This window comes from Gigantopelta aegis, chromosome 3, assembly GCF_016097555.1.
Source record: "Gigantopelta aegis isolate Gae_Host chromosome 3, Gae_host_genome, whole genome shotgun sequence".
NCBI lineage: Eukaryota > Metazoa > Mollusca > Gastropoda > Neomphalida > Peltospiridae > Gigantopelta > Gigantopelta aegis.
In genome coordinates, this window is record NC_054701.1 from 27,158,756 (window position 1) to 27,172,841 (window position 14,086).

General features: G+C 33.2%; 1 protein-coding gene across 1 annotated transcript in view; it reads left to right on the top strand.

The window, feature by feature from the left end:
* Nucleotides 1-12,519, top strand: part of LOC121367797 (syntaxin) — a 99,057-nt gene extending 86,538 nt beyond the window's left edge. Inside the window, exon 10 of the mRNA XM_041492171.1 lies at nucleotides 11,764-12,519. Coding sequence (XP_041348105.1) covers nucleotides 11,764-11,841 — 78 coding nt within the window. The 3' untranslated portion in view covers nucleotides 11,842-12,519. The remainder of the gene's footprint in view (nucleotides 1-11,763) is intronic.
* The last annotated feature ends 1,567 nt before the right edge of the window (nucleotides 12,520-14,086 follow it).

A 14,086-nucleotide genomic window follows, 5' to 3' on the forward strand; every position in this document is an offset into this window, starting at 1 on the left:
CCTCAAAATGTCTGGTATGACAGTAACAACTAAACGTGTCAATAAAAAATACTTAACAACTTTCTTAATTTGTTAGCCCTGCCTGATCGATGGGTTATAAATCGTTTAGTTTTTTGTTTTACTTCATATCTGACACACTATAAAAATTACATTAATGTACCACAAATTTAGGAGATAAAGTAGTGAACCTTTGTTTAAAAAAAAAAAAAAAAGTACAGTGGCCATATTTTTCACACTAATTATTGACTCCTTTATCTTTTGGGTTATTGGGAGGTATAGGTGGTTGGTAGGTTAAAGTAGTCGGGGCCGCAGACTGCACTGATCATCTTGTGTATGGATCTGTTGTCGATCTTGGCGAACAAGATGCACTGCCTAAAAGTCTGCTCCCTCTTGTGCGTGATGACTATTCCATGTATGCCGCCGAAGACTTGGTTATGTAGTTCGTATCGGCTGCCGTCGTCCAGGGATCTCCAGTCCACGTTGAGGTATCCTCCTCAAAGTAGCTTCGGATCCAGCGTGTCCCCCTGCATGTACTGGTGCAACTGACGTCCGAGTCAGTTGATGGCCAGGACCCACTCATCGTCCTTAGGGGGAGTGACTACCGGTGGGGTGGCTTGGTCTTGGCTGGTTGGGTGGTCGGTGATGTCGCCTTCCGTTTCGCCACCGCAACAACAACGTGTCCCTGAGCCGACTCAACGGGCGCGGTCGGTATAGTTGACCGTGTCACCGGAATCGGCATCCATGGAGTGGAGGTTGGTGGCACCACCATCGTCCCCTGACACATCGCTGTGTCTAGGTCTGAATACGGCTCATCCGGGGGATGCTGGTGTCGAAGGCACTGGCGTCCTCTTTGGTAGTGACGGTGGGGGCAGCGACGCAGAAGGACCCGCCGCTGGCAGTTGAGCTACCAGTTTTGGATTCCTCCTAGCCGCTCCCAGCGTGCATCTCCTCCTCCCTCCTCTTCTTATCTTCTTTACCGGGTCGCCGTACACTAAGGTCATGGTCGCCCATGACCCCGTGTACGCAACTCGGTACTCCTAACAATGCTCCGAAAGAAGCAATCATTCCCCCCAGGTGGTGGGGTAACTCGAGAGCACAAGTTTCCGTGTCTTGTCTCATCGCCAGTCGCTAGAGAAGTGGCGGTAGAGGTGGACTGCTAATGTTTCACAAATCTTTGTTGATTTATACAAATACAAACTTCCACAGCAAGAAATCTATAATGCGATGTGGGCACAAATTTCTACACGTGAAAATATATTTTTGTACTGGTGGTTTCAATTCGTAATGGCAAAAGAATTATTTCAAGTCAAATTTGGTTGTTGACAATATCTGTTAAGGGGTCATTCAGATAGGCGGGTAGGTTATGTAGCATTAAAGTTTGGGTGTACTGAACAGCATTACGTAACACACTTTGTTTTTTCTAAATTATAAAAAAAAAAAAAAATTCATAAACAACTACAGAGACAATGTTTAACATAGTTAGTAATAGTTAGATGTAAACACACAATGACGATTATAAATTGAGCTGAAATGCGTATCTGTGCTTTCTGAAATTGTAAAACAATACGTTAAAATTATGTTACACCCATAGCATAACTTGTTTGTGAATGGGGGGGGGCTCCAAGCATTATGTAATACATTTTGGGGGTGTATTGTCTAGCGTTATAGAGCATTATAGGGAGGATCGAGGGTGTCTATTTTGACAAAATATTTGAATGGCCACCTAATAGTGAATTTATTACCCGTATTGAGTTTATTACAGCTGTATTTCTGTTTATGATAATAAATTCTCACAAATCGATATAGCTGCTCTATTATGCATACTGTAACTTATTTAATGTGCTTAAGTGTTATTTAAAATGTAAGTGCTAGTACCACACAAAATGATAAATATCATAAAGTATTTGAGTAAAAAAAAAAAAACACAAAAAAAACACAAAAACTGACATAGCCGAATCTGGTGTCATCCAACATCGACACATCCCTGTATCTAGCTAAAACCAGACATTGATATAAATAAAGTTAATTTCTTTACATCTGCTACTAACCAGTAGCCTAAACTAGGAACAAGCTCACAGTGCTGATGTAGGAATTATTCATGAGTCACAGTATCGGTAGCTTTTGATTGCCACAAGGGATTAATTATTAATTCAAATTACTGTAGCTGGAGGTAGCCATAAAAGGGAACTAACCATGCATTCTGCAGTGTATCATGACCAAGACTCTAAATTCATTTTATGGAGTTGAAAGCATTCTTGTGCTTCTGAGATAAAAATTTCAAGAATGAAACAAATACTAGAAATTAAAAATTTCAAGAATTAATCAAATACTAGAAGTTGAAAAGTAATTCTAGAAATTAATATCAAAATTAGACTTGTAGTATAACTTTGTTTACAGCAATTTGAAAGAATTAATAAAACATGGATAAAAATAACAGATTTATATTATTGCTTTTGAAAATAACAAATTCTTAATATATATATATATGTCTGAAATACTGTTGAAAATAAGATGGAAAGCATTAGAAAGCGTATTATGCCTTTGCTGTCCCGTCACTGACAATTTTGAGCCTTTTAAAATAATCTGCCGGAAAAGGTTTCCCTTTCTTTTTGATTGGTATGGAGACAATACTCTTACCAAGATTTACTTTTGGTATATATTTTACAATTATGACCCTTTTTCTATTTTTATAACTGGAAACATTCATTAGATCTTGACACTTTAAACCCTGCCACCCACACCCTTAAAAAAAACACGTTTTGTTAGTTTAGGTACTCCTAAACAAATGGCCCTAGCTCAAATTGCGTATGCATGGTGTATATAGCAAAATATTAATATTTCTAATAATTAAGAAAATACAGGCTTGACTGTATTTGTATCATATCTCAGAAGTAGGTTGAAACCCTAGTGGTATATGGACACGTTAAACCAGTTATTAAGCTAAGCAGTAGGTCAGCGTGATGAATTGTGTTCAATTTTCCCCACTTTAATCTTATTTACTAATTACAACTAATAGCGGCTGGTTACTTCATAGATTTACCTTTTGTTTAATTTCTCACAAATTTATGAGCTTATTTTTTCATACTGTTGCAAATTATATACCGTACATATAATTATGAAAATGTCACAACCGAATGGAATTACTGGGGTATAATTCAGTTTGCTTGTTTTTGAGTGTATTTTTTGTTTAATATTTACCTTTATATTTTAAATTGTACTATTTATAATTAATTAATGCATGTTATTTCAAATCATGTACATATGAATATGATCAGTTATTACAAGTCATGTACATATGGATATGATAATGATCATATTTTCTTAATAGTGCCTTGAAATATTATTGTATATTGTGTAAATTTGTAGTATTATAACTCAGGGCAGGTACATTTCCAAAAACCATTATATATACATGTATACTCAACTTCAATTCGTATTTGTTGATTTGGAGAGTGATTGCTGGAAATAAGAAAATATAATAAAATTCTTAATTAAAAAGAAAAAACAACAACAAAAACCCTAACTTCTTGTTCTAAAATAACTCATGTTAAATTAAGCACAGTTTGCCAGAATTATTATAGCAAGACACTTTTGATAGAAGCAAATTATGCCGATTTTAATATTTTTAACATTTAGTATAACTTGGAAACAAACCACCAGTTTTATTTTTTAAATTCTTCTGTATGCAGATACATCTTTGATACTTAATTTCCACCATTGCTGGTAAATAATTAGTGACCCTTGCATCAGCAAGGTCAGTGATGTATTGAAACATACAGCCTGAAAGGCATACTGTCACAGATTTAAAGACCTTGTTTCTCTAAAAATTTATAATAAATGATAATTACATTAATTTTTGGAAACCAAATCTAACTATCGCATCACCATAACTGAACTATGATGGGGTAAAATCCATGTCAACCCTCTTGGCAATATTAGTTTTGGAATTGTGGACCATTGCCATAATTCAATAATTTTTACAAAATATCATTAGTAAGTGGAGTATGGTGGTTACATAGATGGTTGAATAAAGTACATTTAGGGACAAATCAAATTTATATTTGTTTAGGTAATACTATGTTAAGCCATTTAATAGGTCAGTGGTCTGTGAGAATATGCCTTGAACATTGCTGTACTGCTGACTGTAGCTCTCTCATCATTGCACTGCATTGCATGATGACAATCTGTTGGGCTGTCAAAAGGTATTTTTTTGTATAGCTGTATCATCATTTCATCTGTTATGGACCAAACTAACAGCATTCCTGTATGTTTTAAAACCAATTCTGAGCCTGTGTACTCATGTGCAGACCCATTTACGGTTCAGTAATATCTACTCTGGATACACCGTTCAGAAATGTGTTGGGTGGGGAACTTTCCCAGAGTAGATTTATATGAATTACAGTCTGCTATATTTATTGATCTATACAACTCCTATAAACTAATACAAATCATTACTTTTCTTAATCGTTTTTATGTGTTAAACATATTAATATATAATTAGAATTGTGTCACTATTGTAAATAGGGGTTATTCAAAATATAACTAATCTACTTAGTTGATAATAGAAAACATAAATATATTATATAGAGAATTGTAAAAATTATAATAAGAGTTCTTGTATGATACCATTTATATTATGAGTATGTTTTTAACTGTATACCACAAGAGAAAGCCATTGTAATAGATAATAGAGACTGTATCTTATGGAAACCAGTATAGTATTTTATTTATTACATGTTACATAGTTTATATGCAGGAATTGTAATATCCTTTGAAAGCAAAGCAAAACACATTGTACTGTATGCTCGTGTGCACTCATTTTCCATTGCAAGTAATTTATGAATATGCAATATTGTTTAGCTCCTAAAGGTAACACGGAAGTAGACCACATTATGAGATACGCAAAATATCAATGCGGGCTCTCTTTCACTGCAATTGGTAAAACATTTATTTGGCATTGATTAAAATAGGCATTTCAGAAATTATAAACTGTAGAGGAAACAAAAAGCACATAATTTTTGTCATAGAATAAAACAAAAGAATTAGGATAGGATATATTTTGGCATTCTTTTCTAAAACTCAACTTCGTACATAAATAATTAGTATTTCTAGAGTTGAATTTGTCTAGTAAGAGTTTATTAATATTAGTAAACATCCAATGGCAAAAACATTTTAGGATTGAGTAGATCCAGTCTGAAATTTGTAAATATTCAATCTCATTTAAGAAATTAATAATATAAATTAAATAATAACAACTACATAACTCTTTCACAGTGGGAAGGTGTTTACCATACATGGTTTATTACAAGAGCTGCATAGTGGTTTTGTGAGTGTATATTTACGTACAATATCATACAGAGCTTTAGCTGGAGATATTGTACAGGTAGCTGGTTATTACAGGTGATATAGAAATTAGTCTGATTGGATACAGTGTGTTACTTGTCTGATCACTTTTCGGTTGGCATGACGACATCTACACATACAGTGGCATTATGATATGCAGTAAGGACAGTATTCAGTAACATAGCAATCAATCTGTAAATACTCTTTTGTTATAGATGCTTGGATTGGTCCAGATAATATCATGTGACTTAAAAACCAAACTTTCATAACTGCATGAATCTAAGTTTTGCACTACTTTTGGCAATGCTTAGAAAATAAGAGATTGTTTCAGCTTTTTCTTTATTTTAAATTTAAAAATTAGCGTTATCCCTATTCTAATTAAACTGTTTGCTGGTTGATTTTAAATAGGAAATTGTCAAATTTTTAGGAAGAATATAAGCAGATAAACATCACCAGCTGGTGACGTCATTAGGCAGCCCATTAACAGACGATGGGTGGTCAGACAGTTGGCGGCTCGAACATAGATGTGTAATTTGACATATTTAATCAGCTCTCGTGATTAGATAACAACTAATAAATAATAATAATATGTTCATTTCTGACATAAAAACTTCTCAGTATTTAACGACTTTTGTATGTAATATGAACGTTACAGAAATTGTCTTTATGACGTCATTACAAAACAACCCTGTTCTTTGCTTAACCTATGACATATTTCTGCCAGAAAATTTGTGACCGGTATATCGGTGATTTTACCACCTAAATTTTTTAGTAGAGATCCAATCAGATTCGTTCTTACAAATGTGTTGAATTAGAATGATCGTTTACATTAGTTGTCAATGTTCATTCAGCAAATATTATTTATTGTTTAAAATAGTTTGTGTTAATATATGAAAGAGAATGTGAGAATTCCCTCATTTGCTCACTGATGGGAAAAGCCGAACCACAGATTGGTGATTCCCCTTATTCCGTGTATTAATTTCCTCAAGAAAGAATTTGATTATTATTTTATAATATTTTATATTAATGAAATAATTATACACTTAGAATTATAAAAATTGAACACAATAATTTTTTACGTTCATGCAAGTATGAAACACAGAACCGCATTATGCACTTATTAAAAATTATAGAAACTTACAGAAAATTCTTTTTTTAACCCTTTAAGGAGTTTTAGACTTAACTAATCAGTTGCTAATTGATGTATCAGTAGATAGTGACAAAAATCATGACACGTTCAACAGAAAACTTGTTAAAGATAAATCACTAGAGACTTGGGTACAATGTCTGTTACAGTATTGTATCCGCTAACAGAATCAATATATTATGGATTTAAAAGAAAGAAATTTTTTTTATTGTAAAAATGTGTCTGATATTGTTTACCAGACATCACCATAAACATAATAATATAAATATTTTCTTTACTTTACAAACAGAAATATTATTGCTGTTATTACTTAAATCATTTAGCATAACTAGGCTTTATATTAGTTTTATTAGTTTATATACAAGCTTTAAGTTAGGATAGGCATTCCCAAGACAAAAACAATTTGTGTAGGTTTGGTTTATTCAAAAACATTTATGCAATTGCTATTAAATTAGTGTTTACTATTCAATTAAAAACAGTTACTGTAATAAATTTAAAAAATGAATATAAAATATGTTTTTAAAAATATATTCCAGTCTATGTGATGTCTCAAATGCCAGTGTTGTAGAAAATAGAATAAAATTATGGTGTTTGAAATTGTTTGTTGAAATGTTTTGATAATAAATATAATGTTATATATAATACTGTTACCTATTTTAATGGAATAAAATACCTGTTATATAGTCTATATTATTTGATGTGGTAGTTAACCATTGTTCTTACGTTTTTCATATTTCTACAAATTTCTGAAAAATTAATTGTAATCACTGCTGCTCTGGCTGTGGGAGGCGATGTCTTGTTTTTATTGCATCTCCTCAATTACAAATTTGTGTTGGCAGAAAGTGTTACTTTTATAGTCTATCAATTTCGTATTTGGCATGGTAAATTGTTATCTGTAAGTAGCCATATTAATTTCCATGTTGCAACATGCAATTTGTTTTTAGCAGAGTTATGTTCCTTCAAATTCGGTGTTTCATAATCATACAGACAAAACAATGTCTAAAGACAGTCTGAACACATTTTTAATCGGTGGCTATTAATTATTAGCGATCTTGTGGGCCTTTGATGTATAAATTATTATTGAAATGGGAGATAACCTACTTAGTCCACTTCACGGTATATAGCACCAAATAAAAAATGTTTTGTTTTGTTTAATGACACCACTAGAGCACATTGATTTGGATGTCAAACATATGTCAACTATTGGATGTCAAACATATGGTCATTTTGACATTGTCATAAAGAGGAAAGAGGAAACCTGCTACATTTTTCCATTAGTAGCAAGGGATCTTTTATATGCACCATTCCTCAGACAAGCACCAAATAAAGTCTCGTAGATGACCATAGACTTAGTAGCCTATGTGGCTATAGGTGGTACCTGCAACACTTCGGTTGACAAATGCACCAGGTATAAATTCTACAACACCTCGCCCTTAAATAATTACAGAAATATGGGCTCAACTGTTAGTTTCCGAGATAACAGGAAACATCCTTGACAACCCGAGTCCCACGCAGAAATTGGCAATTTTATTTTTCTGTTGTCCCACATTACTGTCAAGCATCAAATCACAGGAATTAGTCTGATAAAACAACACTTTATGAAATAAACTCCTGTTACACAGGTAACCAATGACATTTGAGGCCCTATTAAATGCTGTATATTAATAGTTTTGAGTTTTGACCCAAACATGATACTTTTGGTAGTCTGCTACCTACAATATCAAGAGTTTGAGTTTTGTCCCAAACATGATACTTTTGGTAGTCTGCTACCTACAGGAATATTAATCCTACAACCCATTACACCTCAGATGACCACTTTTCTTCTGCACTACAACTTGTTTCAACTAACTTGAGTACTGATATCACAAACAATATGGTTGTTGTCCCAAGATAACAATTTACCTGCCAAATATCAAATGAGTGGATGAAAAATTAAATCGTGTTGCTGAGAATAGGTATAGATAGGCTGAAGGGAAAACATTGAGTTTGAAACAGACTTCTGTTATTTGTATGGAAATTAGGTCAGTAAGATAAGGGGGAAAAAAGCATTGATGTAACCTTTTATTTTTTTAAATAATCCAATGCAGCTACAGTTTATTTTTTACGGACATGTTTTAGTATTTGGTCACTGAGCTCGTTACTTAGCATATAATATGTGACAATCCAGTAACTGTTAAAATTGTTTCCTTGTAAATAAATCTGATTAAACTACTTTCACATGTTATGGTGTCATGTTGTGTTTTTATAAATTGCTAAAGCAGTGATCTCATTATGCAATTTGTCATACCAACCTGTCGCATGTGATTTGTCATAAGAAATGATGTTCTAATCGGTACGACCCCGACACGACTTGTCGTACAAGACTAAAGTCGTACCGATTAGGTGTTCTCACAGTACGATTCGATTGCATGTGACAACTCGGTGCAACTAATGAGAACTCATCTTTAGGCAAGAAACATAATTACTTAGTCTTTCATCACAGTTTGTGTTATAATATTAGTTGTCAGACAACATGAGCTTTTGTTAAACACAAGTGGTGGTTGTCATTTTAAATATTTAAATAATTGTTTACACATAGCTTCATATGAACTTTAAAAGTTTGGTTAAGAAACTATGTTTTTAAGTGGAATGTTTCTAAAATTCCATGACATTACCCATTATGTGTGTATTTGCTACTGATGCTTTCACTGTCCAGTATTGTCGGTCTTGTGGAATCTTTTTGACAGTTGTGTATGGTGCTTTTTGTTTGATTGTGCTCATTGTTTGGTGGAGTTGCTATTATGTGTATAGTGTCATGTTTTGTTATTGTAACTGTTCTGTGCAGTAATTTGATGTTGTAATTGCAAGTTGAAATATATTGGTATCGTAAATCTGGTATTGTTAATCTCTTGGAATTGAGGTTCTGTATAACACATTGGTATTGATGTCATATTGGCTTGTTTATAATATGTAAGCTGATGATTGCTGCAGTTTTAAATTAAAATGTTTTGATTGATAACACAATAACGCACAGTACTACTACAAGACATATTGCACAATTTGCATGCCTTATGCTTTTAAAGCTCAGATGGTACAGTGTGGTCAGAATAACTTGGTTAAATGTTTTAATGTAGGCAAAGGAGCGTCTGAAAATATATTTCTGCGTTAAGATCGGAGGTTAATGGTGATAAAGTTATAGTGTTTGTCACTTTTCTAAAACCGGTGCTTGGGAATGTGAACTCTATTTACGTGCCTATTGCCCACAAAGGTTCAGGCACGCCCACCATGGACTTGGTTTTTGACCTCGCCAGAAGCCAACTCTGGGGCAGGAGTAAATCAGTGCATTTACTAGTTTGTGCAAATGTCTTTGTGTTAAGAGACGGGATTAGTATAAAGTGTATTAAGTCCCATAACCAGATGTCCAATACTAAAGATGTTTAATGCATTAGTCCACTTCAAAGTCTTGTGTAAGCTATACAGAGCATATCTGTATGAACAGTCAATACACAGGTTACTCTTATTATCAACTAGCAATGACATCTTTTATATGCAATTTTCCACAGACTTCGGTGCATACCATAGCCTTTGATACATAGAGAATACTAAACAAGTTTCCATGTGGGACCGTTTATATTACAAGTGTGTTTTCAGTCGTACATCTCTAGCAAAATGGAGTGATGTGCAATTTATAACAAGTTGTATTATAAATTGTCTCACATGGGAACGAGTATAGCATTTTATTTATTACACCACACATCAATGAACAAAAATAATGACTTCCTAAATAACTAAATGAGACCAGAAAATGCACAAATTAAAGACCGGGAAAATGACATCGCTTACCACACGACTTTATTCAGCAAAATGACATTGTGGTCACTTCATTTAGCTATTTATCAATGAAACTGAATTCCTACAACACACAACTATCAATGAAGTTTATACAAACACTATTATTCACATATTCAAGGCTAAATCAAATTATTCAAATATTTATATTTTGTTAACTTGTGCTGCTGTCGTTAATTATAAGAATTGACAGTGCTTAAGTATTTTTCCCGATTTAAAAATATGAATCAAAAGAACACACTTTTTGTATGAACATCTATGCGGAGTTGTCCTGTCAATCTCCTGATCAGAGGTCACGACCTCTCAAAAGGCATATTCCACAATTTGAAGAGACCATAAATATCACCTAGCTATCTCTTTCACCACTGTGTAAATTAATTATTGTGACCACCGGTTAGAATAAAAAATAATTCTGTACATCCGTTGAGGGAAGTTGATCCTGAAACTCGTCATACCTTGGGCGATCATTACCACAAAGCTGAAATTCCCTATTTACTAAAGAAGAAGTTTGATTATTTTGTTAAAAATGCTTATTTCATTGGCTTCGGCCTCTGGGTCATGACTGGGAGCAGCCAGTCAGATGTCTTTAACTTTGTATCATACTTATATTGGAGACTACCATGTAATACTGTACTAAAAATATCACATGATCTCCTCTCCAACGGTCTGTAAGGAAATTCTTTGATGCAGGTTAAGATTTACAATGCATCCCTAAGGTGTGATGGGAAGTAGAATTGTTATGTCCTGTCTGTTGAAGGATGCATATAAAAGATCCCTTGCTGCTATTCTGCAGGCATTGCCCATGTGGCAGCTGCAGGTTTCATTTCTTACTATCTAAATCAAGTGTTGAAAATGTTACATACCAAATATAACTTGGGTGTCTTTAAACAATTATTCTGTCTCATCTGCATTTTTGCAGAGAAGTAGATGAGAATATTTTTTCTTTCCTGTTGCTGGATGGGATATGTCCTAATGGTAATGTGCTCATCGGATGTGTCATCTATCTTGGATTGATCCCATCAGTAGGTCCATTTGACTATTTCTTGTTCAGCCAGTGCTCCACAACTGGTTTAACAAGGGCTGTAGTATGTGCTATGCTTTGTGGGATGAGAAAACCCACAAAATTAGTGGTAGCAGTGGATTTTCTCATCTGTGTGGTTTTTGACAATATCGTTAAGGCCATGTAACTGTAAATATGTTGAATGTGTCATCAAATTAGGGAGACGCACTAGGATTATTCATATCGGACTAAATATTAACTTTGTACAATTAATGTTTACATTTTTAACCTCCGTTGGTAAGTCTAGTTAAAAGTGGAGACGCTCGAATGTAATAATTGCAGTTTGTTCTTTGTTGGTTGATGGTTATTTGAAAAAGCTGTTTCATAAAGGCATTTGGTTTATTTTTATCATTTTAATTTTTTCTTTTTTTCTTTTATCTTGCAGAAGAAGATAATGATTATTGTTTGTCTTATAATTCTGGCTGTTATCCTCGCTTCACTTTTGGGAGGGTTCTTGGGATGATGAGACCTTCAAACCCATCAGCCAATCACTGCACTGCTGCATGCTACCATCGTGGTTACTGGAAAAGCCCGAGAGGCACTTGTATCCATTATTGTCTGTTATAGTTATACCTGTTATACTTGGAGACGGCAGTATGAAATGTTTTGTAAGGTGTTTCATCATAAAACGAACCACACGTATGGCTGTGTTTTGGCCATTCTGCAGTGCATATCCATGGTCCATCGGAACTCTGGTCAACAAAAGATTCATGATGGTGGTGGTGGTATTTCAAACTGTTAGCCGAACCAGAATACCGATCTTTGCTGACTTGTTTTGCCTGATTTTGACATTGTGAAAACCACATGTTGAAGGATATTGATCATTCTGGTTATATAGTCAGATTTTTAGTGTTTGTTCAGTTGTGTGAAATGTATTATGAAGGCAAAGACTTCAAATGAAGAAAATTACTTTATTTTTCCTTTGCGAAATTGTTTTGTTTCTGCACACAGATGTTTTAAGCAAAATTATTTTGTATTATGTCTGCATGTTTTGATTTTTAATATTAAGCTGAAATACAAAATGTCTAAACTGAAAAGAGTGTTAAACACTTGTAGATGTTTTATTTGTTATTTAAAAACATTTTATGACAACTCTTAAAACTAAACTAAAAAATTTCATTTTGTATTGTTAATTGATGAAAATAATGAATCACTTGACATTTTTCAAGTTCTTGGATCAATTAATTAGTCTTTTAAAAAAATTGTCATATCCATTGCTAGGGGTATATTGAAGAATTTGTTCATGACCTTTACCTTTTAAAACTCATCATTTACGGGTACAAAAGGAATGATGTGCCTGTATTCACGAATGTTTCAGGGATGTTTGTCATGGCCACAAATTGACATTAGGAAAGATTCTGTCCTAGACAGATAAGATTAACTACAGGTGTGATCCAGTCTTAATTTAACTTTTGACATGGTCAACATTCCAGTTTAGAATTAAAGTGTGTGGCATAGATACCAGTAGTCATAAAAACAATTGCTCATTGTATGATTAACTTTGCACATTTTAGCTTTTTAAAGGTACTTTGGTGTCGGTGTTTAGGATTACCTAGTATATCCTATCCTGTTTGCTGTGTACTAATTAATATCATATACTTTAGTAATGTAGTAGTTTATGGCGAAAGCAATGTAACTACTTTTTTTTCTTTTTTTTTAAAGCGGTTTAAAATATTTCAAAATCCTAGCAAAGTAGAAATTAGGTTTTTCAATAATACAAGTCTCTATGTACATTGTAGTGTGTGAATTACACCGATTTTATTCTTGTTTCACTAACTGTATGAAAATAAAATGTACCGGTACATAAAACAATATAACTAAATATTTGTGGTGGAAAATGTCATGACAAAACACTGAAGTAATTACAATGAAATGGCGTAAAAGAAAATGATTTTGGTAAAATCATAAAGAATTCAATTATGTTTCCCAAAGCCACACAGTTTACATAATATCAAACCAAAATTCAAAAGAATATAGAATAAAATGAGATATTTTGCCAGTGGCTTGCAAAAATGAATGAGATGCTTCAATTTATGCTCAGAATCACTTTCTATTGGCACATAAATGTTGAAATGTGTAAGCTGTCGTGTCCATACTTATTCTATTGGAGATGGGAGACTGGTTTTAACTTCTTGCTTTGGGTATTGTGTCTGTCTAGAACAAAGCATAATTTTGAGCCAAGATTGTGAGGATTGCATGGAAATCGTACAAGTCTTGTTTTCTTTGATTTTTCTTATAACTATGCATTTAGAATAATAGTACATGTATATTCACAATATTTCCAAGTATTAGTATATGTAAAAGTATTCTAACATTTTCATTGTCCATAAATGTATAGGTCAGTCTTTGTCTTGCTTTGACAGTTTTGGAAGGTGAAATACATGTACAGACGTTACTTTTCTGGCGAGAACATCAACTTTTACATTTATCTCTAATTGCGTTTTGCTTAGATTAATGAAAGTTGGGATCACAGTTGCACTTGTAGATTTTCATCTCAGTGCATTTAAAAAAGGAATCTTTAAAAAAAAACACAAAAAAACACACATTTTAATTAAAAATTATTGTTCTATTATGTTATTATTTATTTATTTATAAAAAAGAAAAAAAAGATTAGTCATGAATTTTACATTATTAAAAAAAAAAGTTTATGGTAGGTAACACATTTAATTTCCACTGAATTTGTATTCTAGTACTTTACCATATGTGTA